The 22,141-nt window shown below is 35.5% G+C and overlaps 2 protein-coding genes across 9 annotated transcripts in view; one reads left to right on the top strand and one right to left on the bottom strand.

Annotated features, from left to right (window-relative positions):
* Window positions 1-22,141, bottom strand: part of USP16 (ubiquitin specific peptidase 16) — a 67,375-nt gene that overhangs the window by 24,996 nt on the left and 20,238 nt on the right. For 4 of the 8 annotated variants that reach the window (XM_031959252.1, XM_031959253.1, XM_031959255.1 and 1 more), the window contains 3 exons: window positions 11,395-11,450; window positions 1,574-1,676; window positions 781-962 (listed from right to left, as the gene is read on the bottom strand). In XM_031959252.1, the coding sequence (XP_031815112.1) occupies window positions 781-962; window positions 1,574-1,634 (243 nt within the window). In that variant the 5' untranslated portion in view covers window positions 1,635-1,676; window positions 11,395-11,450. Of the gene's footprint in view, window positions 1-780; window positions 963-1,573; window positions 1,677-5,781; window positions 5,926-7,869; window positions 8,022-10,599; window positions 10,725-11,394; window positions 11,451-22,141 lie in introns of those variants that run through there. The other 4 variants (XM_031959256.1, XM_031959257.1, XM_031959251.1 and 1 more) reach the window with 4 other exon arrangements.
* RWDD2B (RWD domain containing 2B) lies at window positions 10,800-18,439 on the top strand. Its single transcript, XM_003763790.4, has 5 exons — window positions 10,800-11,146; window positions 12,063-12,275; window positions 12,361-12,428; window positions 12,575-12,940; window positions 18,182-18,439. Exons 2-5 carry the CDS (start codon window positions 12,069-12,071, stop codon window positions 18,414-18,416), a joined length of 876 nt encoding a protein of 291 aa, XP_003763838.1. The 5' UTR covers window positions 10,800-11,146; window positions 12,063-12,068; the 3' UTR covers window positions 18,417-18,439.

Here is a 22,141-nt window from a genome sequence, read left to right as displayed (position 1 = left end):
AAGCTCCAGAAGTTAACTCCATTTGGTACAATGGTATATACCAAAAGATATGTCATCTGATTTATCTTTTCCTAGAAGATAGCAAGTCAGATAGTTTTGGTTCTCTAGCAAAGACTACAAGATACAGATAAGTCCTGTAAAACAATGTCCACCTTTCTTAGGATAGCCAACTGTAATGCTCCAAACCCTTGAAGCTATCAACGTTTTCTCAATGCCTACCAAGACCCCTTTCTTTGTTGTGAGTTGATAACAAGGGTCTCTTCCTTCTCATCCTAGGGTTGCTGGTTTTACTGAGACTGTCAAAACTGATCTGCTTTGTCCCCCTGCTCTCCCAGAGGAAATTGGGGTTAAGTGACTTGCCCAGGGTCATATAGCTAGGAAGTAGTTAAGTGTCTGAGACCAGATTTGAACTCAGGTCCTCCTGACTTCAGAGCTGATGCTCTATCCACTGTGGCACCTAGTTGCCCTAGACACTCTGATCTGCTTTGTTAATAGTTATATGAGTAATGGTTAATAAAGTGATTTTGCTCAATACCCTATACCTCTGTTTACATTTATTAATTTTAATTGCCACATAACTGACATTTATATATTTTAACATTGGTAAGGAGTCAACAACCCTGTAGATTAGACAGTACAAGTATTATTCTCTCCAATTTACAGATGATGAAACTAAGACTGTCATAGGGTAAGGGAATAAAATCACAGGATTTTATTAAGGCAGGATTCGAACCGAGGTTTCTTTATTCCACTACCTCTTAAACAAAATCAAAACAATACCTGATGGCCACATTTAAGACACATCCAGATTGAAGGGCTTTCTTCATCATCCCCTTCAGGTTTATCTTTTGTTCTGTTGTCAGTCTTGCATTCTTGGCAAACATTCCATTGGCAAACATTCATCAAAGATTTTTTCAAATTACTTTGTTCTACTCCTTTTCGAATATGTCTGCACAGATGTTCTATTTAAAAAAAAAAAAAAAAGAAAAAAAAAAAAGAAGCATTAAAGAACAAAGATATTTTGTTAACTTTGCTTTTGAAATGTCAATCACTATAACTTGTAAATAAAAGTCTATTAAATAAAAAAAAATTTAAAAAAAAAAAGAAATGTCAATCACACACATAAAAAAAATTCAAACTTAAGCGTCAAAACTTCCTTGCTGGCATATGGCAAATAAGTGTAAAAATAACTGCATAGCCTATCATCAAATTTTTTACAAGCTGAAAGCTAAAACTGGATCATGATATATGCATATTCTGTACAATATAGAAACTTTTTATAAATAAATTTTAGAAAAAAACTTTCTAATCTTAAATTTGTAACAAAAACTGAGTTTACTTGTAAAAAAACATTTTAACAATAAAACTTATCTTACTTAAAATGTTTTAAAAATAACAGACCAAACTCATTTTAAATAGTTTATAAAGACATACATACATAATATGAAGTTCTACTAATTTTCCTTCTAATGTTTCATCCTATTTTAATCAAGAAATGCAGTAAAAAAACAATACATTTCAGAATATAAAAATTATCCCCTCCAAGCAATTAAAAAAATCCAATTGACTATACCTAAAATTTCAGCAGCATCATCGGACAGTACAGGTTTTCCCTTTGTACGTTTCTTTCCCATATTAGCGCTCTGCAGATTACCTAATAATGCATAAACAATCTCCTAGAACATAAAAGAAACAAAAACTGTGAGTATATGTGAAACAGGAACATAACTAAGAAATACCTAAAATACCATAATTTCTATTCTGAGAATGCTTTATGTTTCATAAAGTATTTTCATATATATGACAAGTATTGTTATTTTCATTTTATTTAATTCTTCAGCTAAGTTTACAAGACTTGTTCTCGATTACAGGTCTAATAAGCAAAAGGTACTTATGTCTCCACATACTTAATCTAGTGATCAATATAGTGTTCTTTCTACTAAATCAAGCTCAATTCTTGATTAAAGACTTTACTGAAAATGACAATTTTAAAATTACCATTTTTTTTTAAAGTGCTTGTTTCCCTAGATAATTTTTATGATCCTCTCAAGGAATGAAAACTAAAATTTCCATTATACTCTAAAAACTAAGAAAAACTTGAAAGAAAATAAAAAACAAAATCCCCAAATAAACTTTAAAACCAAATTTAATTATATCCAAAATTCACCTAGAACGTAAAAACTAAGAAAAACTTGAAAGAAAATAAAAAACAAAATCCCCAAATAAACTTTAAAACCAAATTTAATTATATCCAAAATTCACCTAGAACGTAAGGTTAAGACTATCTTGTGGGTTTCTTTTTTCCTTTTGATCACTTTCTTGTTTTACCACTGTGACTAAAATAGACACATGTTTTACATGATAGCACAATTATAAACTTTATCAAACTGCCTACCATTTTTAGAAGAGAATAGGGAAAGGAAGGAACTCAAAATCTTGTAAAAAAAAATAAATGCTAAAAAGTTTCTTCACATGTAACTAGGCAGAAAATACTATTTAAAAATAAAGTAAATGCCCAATTAATAAAAAAAAGTGCTTGTATATTTTGGTTATCAATTGATGCTTTTCAATGCTACTACTAGTAATTTTTTAAAAATTAGTTATTTGTTTTATTATTTGTTTTTTAAAAAAAAGAAACAGCAACATCTAGTTTCTTTTAATTATCAGTTTAGTGATGTGTTTATTTTCTTTGATTTGTAGGATTTAAACTTGGATTTTAATTAGGGTTGTTACATTTCTTATTTTTCTAGTTTAGTTTTGTGCCCAACTTGTTCATCTAGTCTTTCTTCTTCTGCTATAAGCAGTGAGAGTTACACAATTTCCTAAAAGTATTGCTTTGACTGCACCCCAGGGGGCAACAAGGTAGTATAGTGAATAAAATTCTGATCTTGAAATCAGAAATTTTCAGCCTCAGACATTTACTAGTTATGTGACCCTGGGGAAGTCACTTTACCCTGTTTGCCTCAAGTTTCCTCAGCTATAAAATGAACTGGAAAAAGAAAATGCAAGCCAATTCTGTATTTTTGCCCAAAAAAAAAAAAAAAAAACCAAACAAACCTCAAAGCTCATGAAATCAGACACTACTGAAAAATGATTCAGCAACAATGAAATCATTTTGAGGGTGATGGAGGAGAAAAAACTAAAATCGACCTCCTATTCCATTATCTTGGCTCTGCCTCCTTGAAAGGAGTTAACAGCATCAAGGTGATCAAGATAAATTTAGAAGCTAAATTTTGTATGATTATTTGTATGATTTGTATGCCATCAGGTAACTGAAACAGAGATGTTGAAAATAGTGGTATTTGATATCTATTAAAATGTTAATGAGGATTACTTTTTATTTTTCTTAAAGATTTATTGTAATTTTTAACTTGTGAAATATATTTTTCTAATTACACTTAAAAACAATTTTTAACATGTTTTTCAATGTTTAAAAAAGCATACTTTAGTCTGCATTCAGACCATCAGTTCTTTATCTGGCGTCTTTTACCTTAAATCCTTTGGAACTGTTTTGAATCCCTGTACACTGAGAATAGTTACATCAAATTTTGGTTTAGTTCTGGTCATCTACATATGAAAATCTGAAATCTCTCTATTTCATTGAATGACCATTTTTTTCTTTGGTGTATTATGCTTAATTTTGCCAGGTAAATGATTTTCAGTTGTAGTTCTAGCTCTCTTGCTTTCTGGAATATCATACTTCATGATCTAATCCTTCAATATTGTAGCTGCTAAATCCTGTGTAATCCTCATTGTGACTCCCTGATACATGAATTGTTTCTTTCTGGCCATGTGTAGTATTTTTTCCTTCATTTAACAGTTCTGAAATTTGGTTATAATGTTCCTTGCAGTTTTTAGTTTGGCATCTCTTTCCTGAGGTAATCAGTGGATTCTTTTAATGCCTATTTTGCCCTCTGATTCCAGGATATCAGGCCATTTCCTTGGTAATTTCTTGAAAAATGTTATCTAGTTCTCCTTTTGATTACAGCTTTCAAGTAGTCCAATGATAATGATATTATCTTTCCTAGATTTATTTTCTAGGTCAGTTGGTTTTCCTATGAGTATTTTATATCTTCTATTTTTTTCATTGTGAATTTGACTGATTCTTGATGTCTCAGAGTCATTAGCTTCCACTTGCCCAATTCTAACTTTTAAGGTGGTGTTTTTCACCATTCACTTTAGTATTTTCTTTTCCAAGGGACCTGTATGTGCACGAATGTTTGTGGCAGCCCTTTTTGTAGTGGCTAGAAACTGGAAACTGAATGGATGTCCATCAGTTGGAGAATGGCTGAATAAATTGTGGTATATGAAAATTATGGAATAGTACTGTTCTGTAAGAAATGACCAACAGGATGATTTCAGAAAGGCCTGGAGAGACTTACACGAACTGATGCTGAGTGAAATGAGCAGGACCAGGAGATCATTATATACTTCAACAACAATACTAGATGATGACCAGTTCTGATGGATCAGGCCATCCTCAGCAACGAGATCAACCAAATCATTTCTAATGGAGCAGTAATGAACTGAACTAGCTATGCCCAGAAAAAGAACTCTGGGAGATGACTAAAAACCATTACATTGAATTCCCAATCCCTTTATTTATGCACACATGCATTTTTGATTTCCTTCACAAGCTAATTGTACAATAATTCAGAGTCTGATTCTTTTTGTACAGCAAAATAATGTTTTGGTCATGTATACTTATTGTATCTAAGTTATATTTTAATATATTTAACATCTACTGGTCATCCTGCCATCTAGGGGAGGGGGGGGGGGGGGGGGTAAGAGGTGAAAAATTGGAACAAGAGGTTTGGCAATTGTTAATGCTGTAAAGTTACCCATGTATATATCCTGTAAATAAAAGGCTATTAAAAAAAAAAAAAAAGTATTTTCTTTTCCATTTGGCCAATTCTACTTTTTAAGCAGTTTTTCAAGCTGTTGACTCTTTTTTCATAATTCTCTTCCATCTCTCTCATTTATTTTTCCAAATTTTTCTTCTACCTCTCTTAATATGATTTTAAGCTCCCTTTTACACTCTTCCATGACTGTTTTTTCTAGGACTGAAACCACTCCTATTTTACTTTGGGGTTTTGCCCACAGGTGTTTTGATACTGTTTTCTTCTGAGTTTGTCTTGGTCTTTTCTGTCACCATAATAACTTTTTATGAATAGATTTTTATTTTTGTTGTTTTTTACTCATCTTTCTTTTTGGCCTTTTTCCCTTCTTTTAAATCTGAACTTTGTTCCCATGGGGGAAGGGGTACTATTTCAGGCTTCTTGTGTCAGTGGCTGCAGACTCTGGCTGTTACTTAGTGCTATACTGCTGTTTCCCTGAAGCCCAAAGGACATTTGAGTGGTGTTTGAGTGGTGGCAAGTGCTGCAGGTGGCCCTAGGGATCTGGCAGCTTATATGGTGCTGAGCTGGGATCTAGTGGTGGTATCTGGGATGTGCTGAAGTCTGATGGGGTGTTTCTGCATTTCCCTGGGATTATACTGAAAGCACATGGCATAGAAGTCTGCAGGCTTCCTTTTTTAGTCCAGGTATCCACTGGATTGGTATCTACTTTTTTGCCAGGAGCTGTACTGAAACATGTTGAGGTCTAGCTGCTGAAAGATGCGCGTTTACCCAGGGCCACACTGAAGTACTTGGTTCCTGGAGTCAGAGTCCACAAGTTACACTGGTCATGCCAGTGCATGCATGTTAGGATTCTTACAAAGTGATAAGTCAGTTGTCTAATTTTAGCATTGTGCTTAGCAGTTCTCTAGTTCAGAGTTCATACCTTTCACACCTTTAAGAGTTCACACATTAGTTCACGCATTAGCATTCGAGATTCACAAGTCTGGATTCAGTGGCGGAGATTCAGAAGTCACACCTCCCACAATCCCACTTCTCCGAGGAGGAATCAACCTTTGAATTCACACCTCTAAAAGAGCATATAAAAGGACGAGCTTCAGTTAGGACTCAGTTGAACTGGAGATTCAGAGAGAGCTGGAAGCTGAAGCTGGCAGAAGCAAAGGACAAGCAAGAGCTCGTGGAACCAAGGAAAGCTTACCGGGCTATTTTGAAAGAGACAATAAAGGATCTGAATTTTCAACAGCTGGCTGCATTTGAGATGACTATTGATCTGAACTGAAACTAAGGCTGCCTCCAGAAGCTCCCCAAGAAATCTGCTCCCAGAGAACGATCATATTTTAGAAAAAAAGAACATTACGCATATAGAAGGTCCTAGTGTTGGTGTCTATCTGCTTTACCCTACAGGAGCTCCAGTTCTCTTGATGATTTGCCAAGGTAGCACTTGCTGCTGGCCTGCTGGGAAACTTCCAATCTTGCATTGAGCTCCCCTACTATGCAAGTGAGACAGACCCCCTCTTGCCAATACACCAAGGTTCCAGGAAGTCTACCCTTCAAGCACTTATTTTATCTGTAAATAATTATCAGGAGGTGTTATGCCCAACTAGAGGCCAGGAAAACTGGTAATTTAAATAAAATAGATGAGTATTTTTATAAATACTTTCATACCTTACCCACCCTCCAAAGGCATGTAAGGTATGAAAGTCCTGAACTTTTCAGAAGTTTTATTTATTAGGAATTGGAAGGTAGAACCAAACTGGTACAGTAAAAGGAAGACTACTCCATCACCCTATTTCCAAGCTTCTGCAAAAATATCTAGAAGACTCACCAGACTGAATACTGATGAGGAAAAAGTCCATGAATCATTTGTCCAGTACAGGTTAGATCAGGGAAACTGATTCAGAGTTCTTAGGATATTGGAAATGGAGTCTGGCTAGAAGTACTCTATTATGGAGCACTCTAATAACCACAAAGTACTTGTGCACCAAGGCACGAGAAGGTTCCAATTCTATACTTGGGTACTTCCTGCACCATGTAGGAAAAAGGTACCAATTTGTAGCTTTGATATCCACTACCCATTTCTGAATCAGAGATCTAGGGAAGACTGAGAAAGGGAGCTGTCAAGGGAAGAATTCTCACAGAACTGGATATGGAAATTGGATTTCCACAGTTATGAGAATTAGAGAACTAGTGAAACAGAGAAATGAAACCTAAATTAGAAAAATAAAACTGAAACTTAAGAAATGGAAGTCACAAGACAGAAATAAAACTGATAAAAGGAAAATGTAATCAGGAGTGGGAGACTCAAGACTTGTAAATGATTGTAAAATGTACTCAGAAACGGAGACTCAGAATAAGAAACAAAAAGCAAAACATAATTAGAGGTGGGGATTTGGAAGGAAGGTGTGGTGATGTGATCAGAGAAGAAAGGTTCCTTGACAAGTTATGGTCCTGCTTTGGGCCTCTGCCAAGTCCTGACAGAGAAGTAGGTGAGAGAGATAAAGAGGGTTTAATGTTGAAAAAAGAATGTCTTCTCAGAGGGCAGAGGGTCCTTGAAGATAGCATGGCCCTGCTTTTAGGTCCTTTGCAAAGAAATAAGTTTAAAATTGCCCTTTTTATAAGGAAATATGAGACAGAAGTTTTAATCTCAATGCTGTCACTGCCCCCCCAGGCCTAGATTTCCAATAGAATGAGACCATTTACTGGGAATGGTCCTGAGCCAATTTTCAGCTCAATAGAGGTAGCCCACCAAGATAACAGAATGAAACCCACTCTATCTTGATTCCCAGAGGCAGGGCTCTCCTAGAGGAGTTTCTCCAGAGTTCAAGAATTTCTCCCCTTCAAGGAGTTTCTCAAGCATTTATCTCATGGCTTCCCCCTGATAAAATATCTTTCCCAAACGCTCTCATGAGGATCAATCTCACATCACAAGGAGCCCATTAGATATTTCAATCTATTCGACCTGGATACATTAAAAACAAACAAAAACAAAATTCTTCTTCCATACAAGCTCTACCTGTTGAGAGTTCCACTGTACTGTTGAGGCAGCTAAGTGGTACCATGGATAAAGTGTTAGACTTTTGGTCAGGAAGATCAAAGTTCAAATCCAACTTCAGACATTTGCTGTGTGACCTTGTGCAATTTTATCTGCCTTAGTTTCCTTATCTGTAAAATAGAAATAATATTCCGAAAATAGAAATAACAGCACCTTTCTCTCAGGGTTTTTGTGAGGGCAAGATAAGATACCATTTTGTAAAGTGTTTTGTAAACATTAAAGTGCTATATAAATGCTAATTCTTGTTCTCAAAATTCACAATCTCCTTTCTCCTAACAATGTCCTCTTCTTACCATTCACACAGCTACCAACCTAGTTTAGGCTTTCATTACTTCTGATATGGATTATTACAATAGCCATATAAATAGTCTCTCTGCTTTTCCCCCAAAGAACAAGATGAGGTGAGATCTCCCAAGACAGTTGTGAAAATTGAGTAAGGCTTCATCTACTTCAAAGTTGGAGTAGGCCTGAAGGTCTTTGAGCACTGACTCAAGGGCATACTTAAGTCCCCTTCCTGCTATACTCCCATAACATCATTTTCTCCCTATTTCTATCAAATATGGGCATCTATGTACTTATTGGCCAAGTACAATTTCTGGGGTAGTTCCCCACTTTAGAATTTAAGACCCTCAACCAATGGTCAGTGCTGGGAGGAGTACTTGTGTTAGGGACTATTTAAAGTGTCAAAGCTGTCCTAAAAGGTGCTTGCTCCACAGGAGGGATGCCAGATTCTCTCCAGAATGTACAATAAACTTTTGCTTTGCTCCTAAAGATCTCTCTAGTTTTATTAAATGGTGACCACTCACCAATTTGAGCTACACATTTCCAAATTTCAATTCATCCTCCTTTTCACCATCACTACAGTGAGCTTTTTAAAATACAAGTCTGAGCATGTCATCTTCCCATCCCAAATCAATTAAAAAACTCTAGTGGTTCCATATTATCACTAGAGTAAAATACAAACTGTTTTGGCATTCAATCCCCTTCAAAACCTGGGCCTTTCCTATCTTTTTAGTCTTATACATTAGTCTTTCACCATAAAAATCTACTTGTTTTCTTTCATGGGTGTTTCTCAAACTTCCACTTCCAACTGTTGGCATTGTCCTCCCAAGCTTAGAATGTTCTCTTTCCTTTTTTACCTTAACTCTTGTAATCCTTGGCTTCCTCTAAAATTCAGCTCAAGTGCTGATTTTCTGCAGGAAGCCTTTCCTGATTCCTTTCACTACCAGTGCCTTTCCATCCAAAGCTACTTTGTATCTAATTTATATGTGTCTTTTACATATGTATTCATTGTCTCCCTCAAGAGAATATAACTTTTCTTGGGAGAAAGGTCTGTTTCATTTTTTTCTTTGTATCCCCAAACCAGCAAAATGCCTGACACAAATAGGCATATAATGTTTATTGATTGACTGAATTTATTATCTTCTTTTGCATTTTCTCACAACATTTAGCAGAATATTAGTGGAAACTAGATGATGAGTAAATATTTGGGATTGAACTACTCAATATATAGGTAAGAAGATATTCCAGGGACAAATCACATAAAACCATTAGGAAGGGGAGAAAAGAGATCTGGGAGAATAGGAAAAAGAAGGAAAGGAGATGTTTATATTCCTAAAGTTATAATTAGTTATGAAACCAAAACATGTTAGCACTGGAGAAAAAGTGCCTTACACAAGGTAACAAAGTTATATAGTGGCAGATGGGTCCCCCGATCTCAGGCTAGTACTCTTTCCATTACTTAACTATTTTTTAATCCACTAAAAACTTGGCGCATGTTGAGGATAAGGGAGCTGAGTTAATCTTAGAGCGAGAAACACAGTACACAACATTTTATAACTATACAGAACATCATGAAAGCAAGTATACTGCTATAATATGTATATTATATATATGCTATAATATGTATATGTATATAGACAAGTGGGCAGCATCAGCTATATTAAAGCCACAAAGCCTGAGAGTTTTTAGAGGAAGTGATCTTAGGTGAATTACATCTTTAAGGCAGCGCACACCACACCACAACCAGTTAGACAAGTCTAGGCTCCAATCCTCGTCTCTTCCTCCCAGTCAATTTCTTCTCCCTCAAACTATATAACATCTCCTTTGAATATAACCACTAGCTCTTCAGTATGGTGAGTTTATGTTCGATCACCAAGGGTTTGTGGTAGATCACAAAATTTTAGAATTAGAAGCGACATTAAAGACTCTTAATAGTCACAGGATCGAATTTGGAGCAAGAAGCAGGCCCGAGAAGATTCTATCCAAGTTCAAGTTCAAGGGGGTACCCCGTATTTCGGACGCCCCGACTCAGCGCCACGTGAGAGTTAACACAAAAGCTCTTCCTACCACGTGGTTTCCCGAAGCTGCCCGCGAGTCCCGAACCTCGCCCCCCACACGGTGCTGCTACCCAGCAACTATGCAACTTGGAGGTCTCAAACCCAGTGGTCGCTTCAACCGAGATAAGGGGAAGCCACCATCGACTTCTCTCATTGGACAATTCACCTAAGTGACGGAACGCGCAGCCAGTAGGACTGAAGAGCCTGCAGTTGAGCAAAGAATTCGAGGAAGGAGGAAAAGGCCCTAAAGAGGGCAGCTCCCGGTCTAAGGAAAAGAAGGCGCGGGTGTGAGACTCACAGTCCGGAGGACGAGAAGCGGCGCTGATGGCGTGTCAAGAGAAACGGGACTCACCTACAGATACTGCTCCCATAGCTGCCCCTCTAAAGAGTCCGCGATTACCCTTCGGCCCCACCTCTTCTAAGTGACGCCTCCACCACGACAAAATCTACGCCCAGAGCAGCCCGAGGCCCCGTGTTAATTTCCGGAAAAGGGGATTATGGGATAGGAATTAAATGTTTGTGCTCTTCCAGGCGCGTCCGCCTCGAGATGCGCGCGCAGGGTGGAGGACCCGGAAGTCCTGCTTCCCACCCTTGGGGTGGGTAACTTCCACCTTCCGGAATCTCTATTCGGTTCCTGTATTCGTAGTGGAGAGATTTTTTAATTCAAAATCTTGCAGCTCCTCAGTTTACCTATGACCTCCCGAGCCTTTCTCAAAGGGATCCAGAGAATCCATATTTAATTCTAAACCATTTTTCTGGAAAAGCAGATTCTACGTTGGCCTTTCCAGGCTGTGGGTTGCAAGAAAACGCAGAGGTCGTGCCTTTTGGGCTGCGTCAGAACTTGAGACGCGGGGTGGGGAATGAGAGTTGTCCGACTCACATCTGTAATCAAACCTTAGGTGAGCATGAAAAAGCAGCGAAAGTTCCTCCCTAATCAGAGCTAGGCCGGGCAGACTGGCGTAGCCTGCGTAGGAATCGTCTTGCGATGTTATCCAATTTTCTAGAGGGAAGTATTCCAATGCAGTGCCTGAGACACCCCTATTTTCTAAACTATTGACAGATCGTTCCTTTTCCAATTAATTGACAAGATGTACGGGGAAATGGGAAGAGACCAGGCAGGGTAAATTCGACCAACTCCTCTTCCCACCTGCTAGTTAATGTCTTCTGATCTCCTTTTCCATTCTGTCGTCCGAGAACCTCTCTCTGTTATGATACAAAAGAAGATAACTGGAATTATTATATAGGTAGAGCTCCTAGTTTCAAATCCTTACTCTCCTATTCCCTTGTGACTTTGGGCAATCAAGCCTCTTTCCTTTCCTGGGTATCTTATTAATTTAAAAAAAAAAAAAAAAAAAAGAGTTCAATTAAATGACTTCCAAAGTTCCTTTGAGATACAAGCCCTAAATCTGTGATCCTTCAAGTTTTCTAAACCTCGTCTAGTACCTGCTAGAAATTTTAACTTGTTCCTGGAGACACCACATTTCATTGTGACTCTCCCAAAATGGCTGTTTCTTCTTTAGAGGACTCATTCCATTCTGGTCATATTTATTGCTATGATCTTTGGACTTTTGGGTCACTTTGCTTTCTTACCAATAAGTTTAGTATATGGATCATACTTCTACTTCAAACCCCTACACTGTTTGAATATCCCCCTTCAAATTGCAACTGAATTTGAGGGAAAGGAGAAATAATAGATATACTTAAATTTGAGATTTAAATGACAAACACAATTTTGAAGGCCTGATTATTTTATATTTGCTTTATTAGAAATCATGTTTTTAAAATATCTTTTTAAAATCTCATTCCCCTAAACAGCCTAAAATGACTGAAGTTCAGCAAGCTGAAGCTCAGCTATCTGAATTAGACCTGCTGGCTAGCATGTTTCCAGATGAGAATGAATTCCTAATGCATGATCATCTGGCTTTAGCAGAACTGAAAGACTACGTGGAAATGAAGACCACAGAAATTCCATCTTCAAAAGTTCACTTTACTATAAATATAAAAGTAGAGATTCCTGACGAATCTATGGTAATTTACTTTCATTTTTAAAGGAAATGTAGACATAGCAGTTGTTAGTACAAAATCCTAAAACATTATTGTTCTCTAATTTCAGGTTATGTTTTCTTTATCTTGTGCCCTCCCTTTTCAGTATCCCACAGTCCTGCCTGAAATTACTGTCAGGTATGTTATGGAACATACAACAACAATAAATGTTATAGAGACTCTTTGCCAAAGATTACAATAAAGAACTAAATTATTTTTAATATTTTCAAAATTTGGCATAAGAAAATTAAGAAAGATTTTTCTCTGTTTATATTTTTCATCAGATCACTTTCATTAAGTAGAACCCAACAGGCTCAGCTGAACACAGACCTAACTGCCTACCTTCAGAAAGGATACTGTGGAGAAGTCTGTATACTAAATGCAACAGAATGGGTTAAAGAACATGCATCAACTTATATCAAAAGAGAACCCACATCTTCCACCATCACCACCACAAATCCAACTTATCCAACAGATGTCATTTTCACCAGACTTTGGATCTATAGCCATCATATTTACAACAAACAGAAAAGGAAATATATTATGGAATGGGCAAAGGATCTCTCCCTCTCTGGATTTAGCATGCCTGGGAAGCCTGGGGTTATTTGTGTTGAAGGTTCACAAAGTACATGTGAAGAGTTCTGGGCAAGGTTTGTTTATTTTTTGTGGCCCTTCCTCCCAAAATATTATCATAAAACTCATGATGCTGTATTTATTACTTTAAAAAAAAAGTTCATTTTTTGTCTTTGGCTTTCTAGAGTCTAGTATTGTGCTTGGGTACATAGATGGCAATTAGTTCTTATTATTACTTAATTACCTAAGTATTGTTATTAAGTAATAAATACAGCATCATGAATACTTTTTTTTTTTTTTTTTTTTTAAGGAAATTATGTTCTCTTGGGAGGGAGGGAAATTTTAGCAATTGGAGTAATCAGGAAAGTTTTCTGGTAGATGGTTGTGTTTGAGCTGTGTCTTGAGGGAAGTGAGAGATCTTAGGTGAAGGTGAGAAGGAAGTACATTTCAGTTATAGGTGAAAACCAGGGCAGTGTAATTGGAGATGGAGTTCAGTGTAGAGGAAAAAAAAAAGAAAAAGCTAATTTGGTTTAACTGTAGAATATTGGAAGAAAATTAATGTGTAATGAGGCTGAACAGAATGTTTAAAGCCAAAATGAAATTTTTAAACACATTAGAGGAATTTATATTGAAACCCAGAGGCAATGGAACCACTGAGTTTTATTGAGGAGGGGAGTGACATAGTCAAATCTCCACTTAAGATAATTTTTCAGCTTAGTGGAGGATAAATTGGAGCGGGGAGATATTTAAGACAGGAACTCCATTTAGAAGACTATTGCAGTAATCTAGGTGAAAAATAATGACAGCCTAAAACAAGATGGTAGCTGTGTGAGTAGAGAAAAGGAGTTGGATGTAAGAACAGAAAAATAACAAGATGTGTTAATGGATCAGGTATATGAGTTGAATGAAAATGAAGAGTTCAAGATAATACTAAGATTATGAACCTTGAAGATGGAAAGAATGATGGTACCTTTTAACACAAATAGAATTGCTGGAAAGAGGATAGAAATGGATAGAGGGTAATGAGGATGATAACTTCTTTTGGGGATATGATGAATTTGAGATGTGTCTAGAACATCCACTTTGAAAAATTCAGTAGGCAGTTAATGTGGGACTAGAGCTCAGAAGAGAACTTTGGCTTGATGTATAGATTGGTGAGTCATCTGTATAGAATGTAGAGGGGAAATAAAAAGAGATCCTAGGATGGACTCTTGGGTTACATTAATCATTAGAAGTCCTAATATAGAAGTCCTGATATGGAAGTTGAGCCAAAAAGAAAACTAAGAAGGAACAGTTGGATAGGTAAAGAAAGAACCAGTAGAGAGTAGGGTCATCAAATCCAGAAAGAAGAGGATATCTTAGAGGAGAGATTGATAAACAGCAGGAGAGTCAGGAAAAATGAGGACTGAGAAAGAAACCTAAGATTTGGCAATTAAAAGGTGAGTTTGGAGAACAGTTTCATTTGAGCGATAGGATCAGAAGCCAGGTTTCAGAAGAGAAATAGAGGCAATGATTGCAATCAGCATTTTTAGGAGTTTGGCTGAGCAGAATAATGGTTTAAGGAGAATGATAGGGTTTTTGTTTGTTTTTAAGGATGGCAAGATTTGAGCATGTTTGAAAGCAGTGGGGAAGGAATCAAAAGGTAGAGAGAGATTGTAGATTAGATAGACAGGGAAAAGTACTGGAAAATTTGGAGTGAATAAGATTGAGGGCATATTTAGGCATTGGTAAGAGGGACCACATCATTAGAGAGTGAAGGCTTGGAGAAGAGAATGGGAAGATATCACAGGATTCTGAAAAGAAAAGCTCAACAGCAAATAACCTCAATTTGCTTAATAAAGTTAAGTCAAAGTTCTCAGTTGAGAGGAAGAGAGATGTGGAAGATTTGAGGAAAGAAGCAAAAGTTTGGAATAGCTGTGGGGAATTTGCTGTGCTACAGCAAATTTGTTTAGGTTAAATGTTTTGAATTTGTAATGTACTTAATCATCATGGCATGCAATTTTCTCAAGCTCCGTTTAGCAGTTCATAAGTAGGTATAGAGGAGGCAAATAGGGAAAATCCAGGATTATGTTTAGAAATAAGTGTCATACACTAATGAAAATACTGAGCTAGGAAGTCTGATTGATTGAAGTTTAAGCTGTATTGCAGACTTAACTGTGTAACTTTGATCAAGTAAACCTTTAGGGCAGCCATAAAATGGGGTAAAGAAAATAGTCACATGAAAATAAGCCTGCTCTTAGATGATCCCTTCTTCTAGCACAGGGAGTAGCAATAATGGAAGTAGACAGCAGTACCACATACCAAATACAGTTTGAGCAAAAGTAGCTATCTCTTTGCTTTTTGCTCAGCCCCTAGGGAGCTTGAACTAATTAGCAGGAAAAAGAAAGGAAGAACCAATCAGTTTGGGCCAGCACACTAAGGACAGAAAGATATAGTTCACTTTTATACTTTTCTCACTTGTCCTTGTAGATTTCCATTGTACATCTAATCCAGCTCTTACTCAGAAAGGAATCACTATTACAAAGATAGCAAACAAGTAGTATCCAGTTCTTGAGGCCACCCTTTCCATTTATTGATAACTTTAATTCTAAAGTTAGAAACTTTTTCTGAAATCAGGCTGAAATTTGAGTCTTTGAAACTTTTATACATTGTTCCTCAGGAGCCAAATGGAACAAGTCTTCCGCTTGATAGCACTTTACAGTTTTTTTGGTCTGATTATTCTGTTCTCCAATGGAAAGCTACCTAGTTTCTTCAATTGTTCCTTTTAAGACATAAAATCTTTTACCATACTGGTGGTTCTCTGGAAACTGTAGCACCCAAATTGAACACAGTACTTCAGATAGATGTAGTTTGACAAAGATACAGTTATATCTTATTGCCGGAAGGGTTCCTCCACAATGGAACTCAAAATCTTGTTAGCTTTTTTTCTTTTTTCTGACACTATTGACTTATCATTAGCTTACAGTCCACTGCCTCATACTGAGCCTGCAAACTATAATTTTCAGAAAAAACATTTTGTCCCTCATTTTTATGCTTGTAAAATTGATCTCTTTAATCCAGATCTAAGAAAATATTTATCCCTGATTAAATTTCATTTTATTAGAGTAAGCTCAAGATTGCCAGGATTCTGACTGTCAACATTCAAAGTGTTAGTAGTCCCAGCTTTCTGTCATCTAAAGGGTAGATAAATATAGCATTATGCCTTTAGCTACATGTCACTGAAGAAATGCTAAACAGCTCAGGACCAAGCACAGGTTGGCATATGAGCTTGGCCATTCATCTAGTACCATATCCATCTGGTACTATCATCTAGCCCAAAGCTTCTTAAACTGTGTATGAGGTTGTATAACTGAAAGAGGGGGTGGCAAAATTATAGCTTATTATCATATGTTTGATTTGTATACCAATATTATATACCCCTATGCCCAAGATTGCCTAAAAATTTCTTGGGCAAAAAGGAGTCATAACAGGAAAAAGTTTAAGAACCCCTGATCTAGCCCACAAGCCCTCTTTTTTTTTCCCCCACAATAATATGTTTTCAAATTATTATTCTAACAACATACTGTTTTTTTTAAATCTGGAGAGAAGATATTATGGTGACTAAAATATGGTCAGGTGATGAACGTAGTAAATGTATAAAGCCTTCTTAGTGTTCTGTTACATTCATTTTTCTATTTGCTGGCAAAAATATTTAAAGTTACTTTTTTGTTTGTGTAAACATTAATTTCTTATCAAGCTGTTATGGTTTTTTAATTGGCGTTTCCATTCTCTTAATATTGGTTAATTTTTATTTTGTACCAGGACCATTAAGGATCAAGCAAATAAATTCAAGCAGCCATTTGGGAAAAAAAAAAAAAATTATTATTCTAATCTAAAATTTTCCAAGTAATCAAAGTCAAGTTCCCTATGGTTGTTGATTCTATGGTTTGTTGATTCTAGACACTTGTCTTTTTTTTTTTTTTTTTTTTTTAATTTAAGGCATTTGTACTTTCCGGATCCTAAAATACCTCTTATTCACTACAGTGATTCATAAATCACTAACAATGACTCAGCAATCACATGTGCCAGTTCTGTGATTTCTCAAGGGCATAATTCATCTTGGCTCAATGATGAGAATTCTTATGGACTGCTTGGTGTTTCTATCTATTACTATCTACTATCAATTCATTGTTATCTATTTGTGTTCTGGCCTTATCTATCCAAAGGGAGAAAAAAAGACAAAATAACTGAACCTTCTCTATGTTGTTAGTTATCATTTATTTTCCTTTGTATCCATCATAATCCCTCTCTTTTTCTTAGAATAGCTTAAAATTTTTTTTTTCTTGTTAGCTTTCCTTATATGCAATATTATTATTCCTCTTTGTCAGTCTTGTGATCCTGTTTCTCAGGACTCCTTGTATATTTCTTCTTTTTGCCTAAGTGGTCAGTAAATACTATACATCCATCATACTTATATAAAAATGTAACTATATAGTAACCTATACTTTTACAACTTTAATATATTTTGTCTTATGTGATTCTTGAGACAACTCTAAAGGAAAAATAGGACAATTATTATTATCTCTATTTTACCGAGGAGGTAACTGAGGCACAGATATTAAGTGATTTTTCTCACATTATGCAGCTAGTAAATGGTAAAATCAAATCTTCAAAATCCATGTCCACTGTTCTAACACATTCAACTGCCTCTATACTAATGGATACTTAGAGAATTTCTCATTTTACATTTTGTTTACAATCAACTTTGTTAAGTAGCTAGTGCAAGTATTGCTTCCTTATTTTACAGAATCCTAAGGATTAGAGGTTAAATAACTGGCCTAAAATTAAAACTAATACAAACAAACCAAAAACCCCAATAGCATGGTACTGAATTTGGAGTCAGAAAACCGAGGTTCTAATTCTGTATTTGACAGTTTCACTTTGCATAACCAAAAGCAAATCAATTGATCTCTGGATATGAGTTTCCTTATCTCTAAAATGAGGGTCTTTTCCTATACCTAAATATATGATTATCAGTCCTTATCCTAAGTACAATGGAGTAAAAACAGATTTTGCACTGAAATTCAAGTGAATGCTTTTTGTGGACTAGGTATTATGGAAAATACATAATATGTTTAAGATATAGTTCTACTTCTAAGGTTAGTGCAATCTTGCAGGAGAGAAAGATAAGGTAAGTTTCTGAAGCTACTAAATGAAGTAAGGGAATTTTTTGACATTAGTAAGTCAATTTCTTTCTTGTATATACAGTTTCTATTTTTTAAAGTTTCTGAATGTATTTTACATTTTGAAAATTTTTTTCTTTAAAAATTTCTTTCCAGACTCCGAAGATTATCATGGAAGAGAATATTAATTCGTCATCGAGAGGACATTACTTTTGATGGCACACATGATGAAATGCAAAAACAAAGAAAATTTTTTAATTTTGAAGAAAAAGTTTTTGATACAAATGGAAACAGAGGAAATCATATGGATTTGGGTCAACTTTATCAGTTTTTAAGTGCCAAGGGATGTGCTGATATTTTTCGGATTTATTTTGGCATAGAGGGACAGTAATTGAATAAAAGGTACATAGATCATTTTTTTTTTTTTTTTCCAGTCATAGACTTTTGAATTTTCATTCCTATTACACTTCTTTGCTGAGGGTCTGGGTGTGTTTAAACTTCAGACTGAACCACAACAAGCAGTTCAGCTCCCACAGACCAATTCCACTAAAAAGCTAAAAGTAGTATAAGGCCAATTGATTGTGAAATCCAGTGAGAAACTACACTAATTGACTTTATCCCAGAACTACACAGAATATTAACCAAAAGCCCATAGGTGATAGGAAAGCCATCAGCACAGGTCAACAAACTGAATGCCTCTCTTGACAATTGAGAGTTTTAAAAGTAATGTTTTATTTATTACATACTTTTTTTTTCTTTGGTAGGGAATCGCTATGTACAGTTTCACATACAATTCTCAGACCAAAAAAAAAAAAAAAAATAGGTCTTGCTGTGCCTTATTAAGATTTTATTTACATAGTGTTGAAGAACTGAGGATCACATTTATATCACAATGAGGAATCACACTACATGATTTAGGCATCACGTCACTATTTAGGATCTAGTTATTGCATCAAATCAAAATATACTGCCCTCTTTTCAAGGCCTTCTAGATATTTAAATTCAAGTGAATGCTTTTTGTGGACTAGGCACTATGGAAAATACATAATATGTTTAAGATATAGTTCTACTTTTAAGGCTAGTGCAATCTTGCAGGAGAGAAAGATAAAGTAAGTTTCTGAAGCTATTAAATGAAGTAAGGGAGTTCCACGACAACTTATTACAAGTAGTTCTATAGGAATCTAGATTATGAAGAGATGAATGTGGACTTGGCAGAGTCTTTATAGAGGAAGGAACCTTGCTTCTGAAAAAATGGGTAGGATTTTAATAGAATGCTGTGATAAAGAACAAAGGCAGAAATTAGGTGGAAGAGAGAATTCTTGCTGGAAAGTAAAGTTGATTAGCTAAAATGGGCCTGGAATGACAGCCTAAAAAAAAAATTCCAGATTTTGTCCTAGAGACGGTGGTAATCGATAATTGTTATACCAGTGACTTGATATAAATGCTATTTGATAAAGATTAATGTATTATGACCATGTATGGTAGATTCAGGGTAGGTAACAATTGATAATAGTATTTTGCATAAAGTCATTTGAGCACACAACTGTTCTATATGGTAAATATAGTTGTCACATTTATGGTTGAGAAAAGCTCAAAGAGAATAAGGAACTTGCCAATGGTCACACAGTACTAAATGCCCTAAGTGGTATTTGAACCCAATTCATTCTACCAGAGTCCAATTCCAGTGGTGTTTATGATGCTTGGTTCAGACAGAGAATCTAATAATGCTGTAATATCTTTTATGTAAATATAAATTGAGAGTAGCAGCAATAGGAATAGAAAAAAAATTATTTTTTAGTGGAAAACATGGAGAGGCATGGCCTAGATGATAAATAGATTTGGAAATAGTCAAAAATTTGTCATTAATGGTTCAATATCAGATTAGAAGGAATAAAGCAGTGGTGTCTACTAGGGATCTGTCCTTTTTACTTGGGACAGCTAAATGGCACAATAGATAGAATGCTAGATCTGAAGTCAAGAAGACTCGTCTTTCTGAATTCAAATCTGGTCTCAGAAAGTTATTAGTTGTATGATCCTGGGTAAGTTGCTTAACCCTATTTGTCTCAGTTCGTTATCTATGAGCCATTGCTATTTTATGTTTTTATCAGTGGCTTGAAAAAAGGTAGCAGTAGTAGTTAACTACATGCCAAACATAGTACTAAACACAGTGAATTTTTTTTAAAAAGAAAGAACTTGCTTTTTCCTTCTCAAGCTCATATAGTACCCCCCAAAAAGCTAATAAATTTCTGGGATACGTTAAGGAGGTGAAAATTTTTGCCATTAAATGTGTATATAGTGTTGTGTTCTGGGCAATGACGTTTTAAAAATAGAATTAAGAGATATTATATAAGGATCCAGTTATTGAAGCATGTACATATAAGATTTTCTGCCTGATGCCATTCTCTCAAACAAGCGCAGATTTTTTCCTATTGAGTTTCAGTCCAAGTGACCTCATAGAAAGTTAAGGGGAAATTTTCTAGCTTTGCATAATTGAGGGTCTGGTACTGTCTGGTGATTTAAAAGAAATCTTCTAATTGGCTGAATGGCAAAGAGCTGACTTAGGAGGTGCTCAGCCATAACTGATTTGGCATGAAAAAGAAAGCCCAACTATCTCTGTTTTGGACACAAAGTTTTTCAAGGGTAAATGTTGAAAATTATCTATGCAGTATTTTGAAAATAAAAAGCTATTAAAAAAAAAAAAGAAAAGAAAAGAAAGTGCCATGTTGGCATACTAGCAGCTTACACCTAACCCAAAATTCATGTAGTTTGGGTCTGAAACAGCAGAAGATAAGACCAGAGAATTCCTTTGGAAGGCAGAATCTACTTCGCTTTAACCATCAACCTCCAGATCAAACTTTCTAATATATAGAAATAGAGTAACAGAATTTGACTAAAGCATAAATCCCTTAATATAGAAACACACTAGAAATATAAGAAAATAAAAGCAAATGTGAATGTAATATAGAACAATCTTGAGAAGCCAAAGTTGTAAACATAGAGTTATTTCACCATTCCAAGGAAAGTTGCCAGAGAAAAGAATGTCCTAGCCACAATAATTACAAGAAAACTTGGAAGGAATGAAATGGAATGACTAGAGAGAAATAATGACAAGAAGAATTAATACTTTAGAACAAACAGTGATAAGTCTCACCCAGGAATTTGCTTCTTAAAAATTAGAATAGAATAGACAGAACAAGAAATCTTAAAACATTTTGAAAAAACACCAAAAATGTATGTTTACAACTTTGGCTCTACCTTATAGTAGAGCATGAAATGAAATAAAAATGTATGATCAGGCAAAGAGAGGGGAAGAATAGCGGGGAAAGAATCAGAAATAGATTGTGTCATTTGTACAAGTTTTAGGCAAACTACTCATTTACCATCTTTTTAAAGAAAAGGCAAAGTACAAAAGGGCAGGATGAAAAAGGATACATAATTAACAATTATAACTATAAACAAATGGAATGAATTCTTAAAATGAAATAGGATAGTAGAATGCAGAAACCAATGCTATGTTGTTCATTAGAAACCTATATGAAACAAAGACTCACGTTACCCATCTCCAAATAGAGAAGTAGTAGACAGTGCAGATCGAGCTTTGGACAAAGCCAATTCAGGAATTAGTTTTGCAAACACATATGTAAGGGGTTTTGGTTTTCTTTCTTTCTCAAAGTGGGTGGGGAGATAGCAAAGTTAGGAGAGGGAGAATGTGGACCTGACAAAATAAAATGGAAATAAAAAAGAAACAAAATTTCACAATTAAAATGAAAAAAATGGAATAAAATCTAATATTGTTCAGGTAAAAAAAGACATGAGTAGTGATCATAATGTTGGAAAAAGTGATGGTAAAAATGGTTTAAAAAAGAATAACACTATATTATGCTTAAAGGCACCAGAGACAAGTCCACATTCTTTAGTATTTGTGCATAGAAATTAAATGGATATAAGGATCATCAAATTTTAGAGAGAAATGGACACTAAACAGCAGGAGACCTCAATAAACATATATAAACAGACTAATGAAAAAATAAAGAACAACGAACTTTGAGGCCATATAGATTTTTTTTTTTAATTGAGATAATAGACCTCTGTAGGCATCTGGGTGGCACAGTGGAT

The sequence above is a fragment of the Sarcophilus harrisii genome, chromosome 3 (genome assembly GCF_902635505.1).
Source record: "Sarcophilus harrisii chromosome 3, mSarHar1.11, whole genome shotgun sequence".
NCBI lineage: Eukaryota > Metazoa > Chordata > Mammalia > Dasyuromorphia > Dasyuridae > Sarcophilus > Sarcophilus harrisii.
This window is presented reverse-complemented; position numbering and strand designations above follow the sequence as displayed.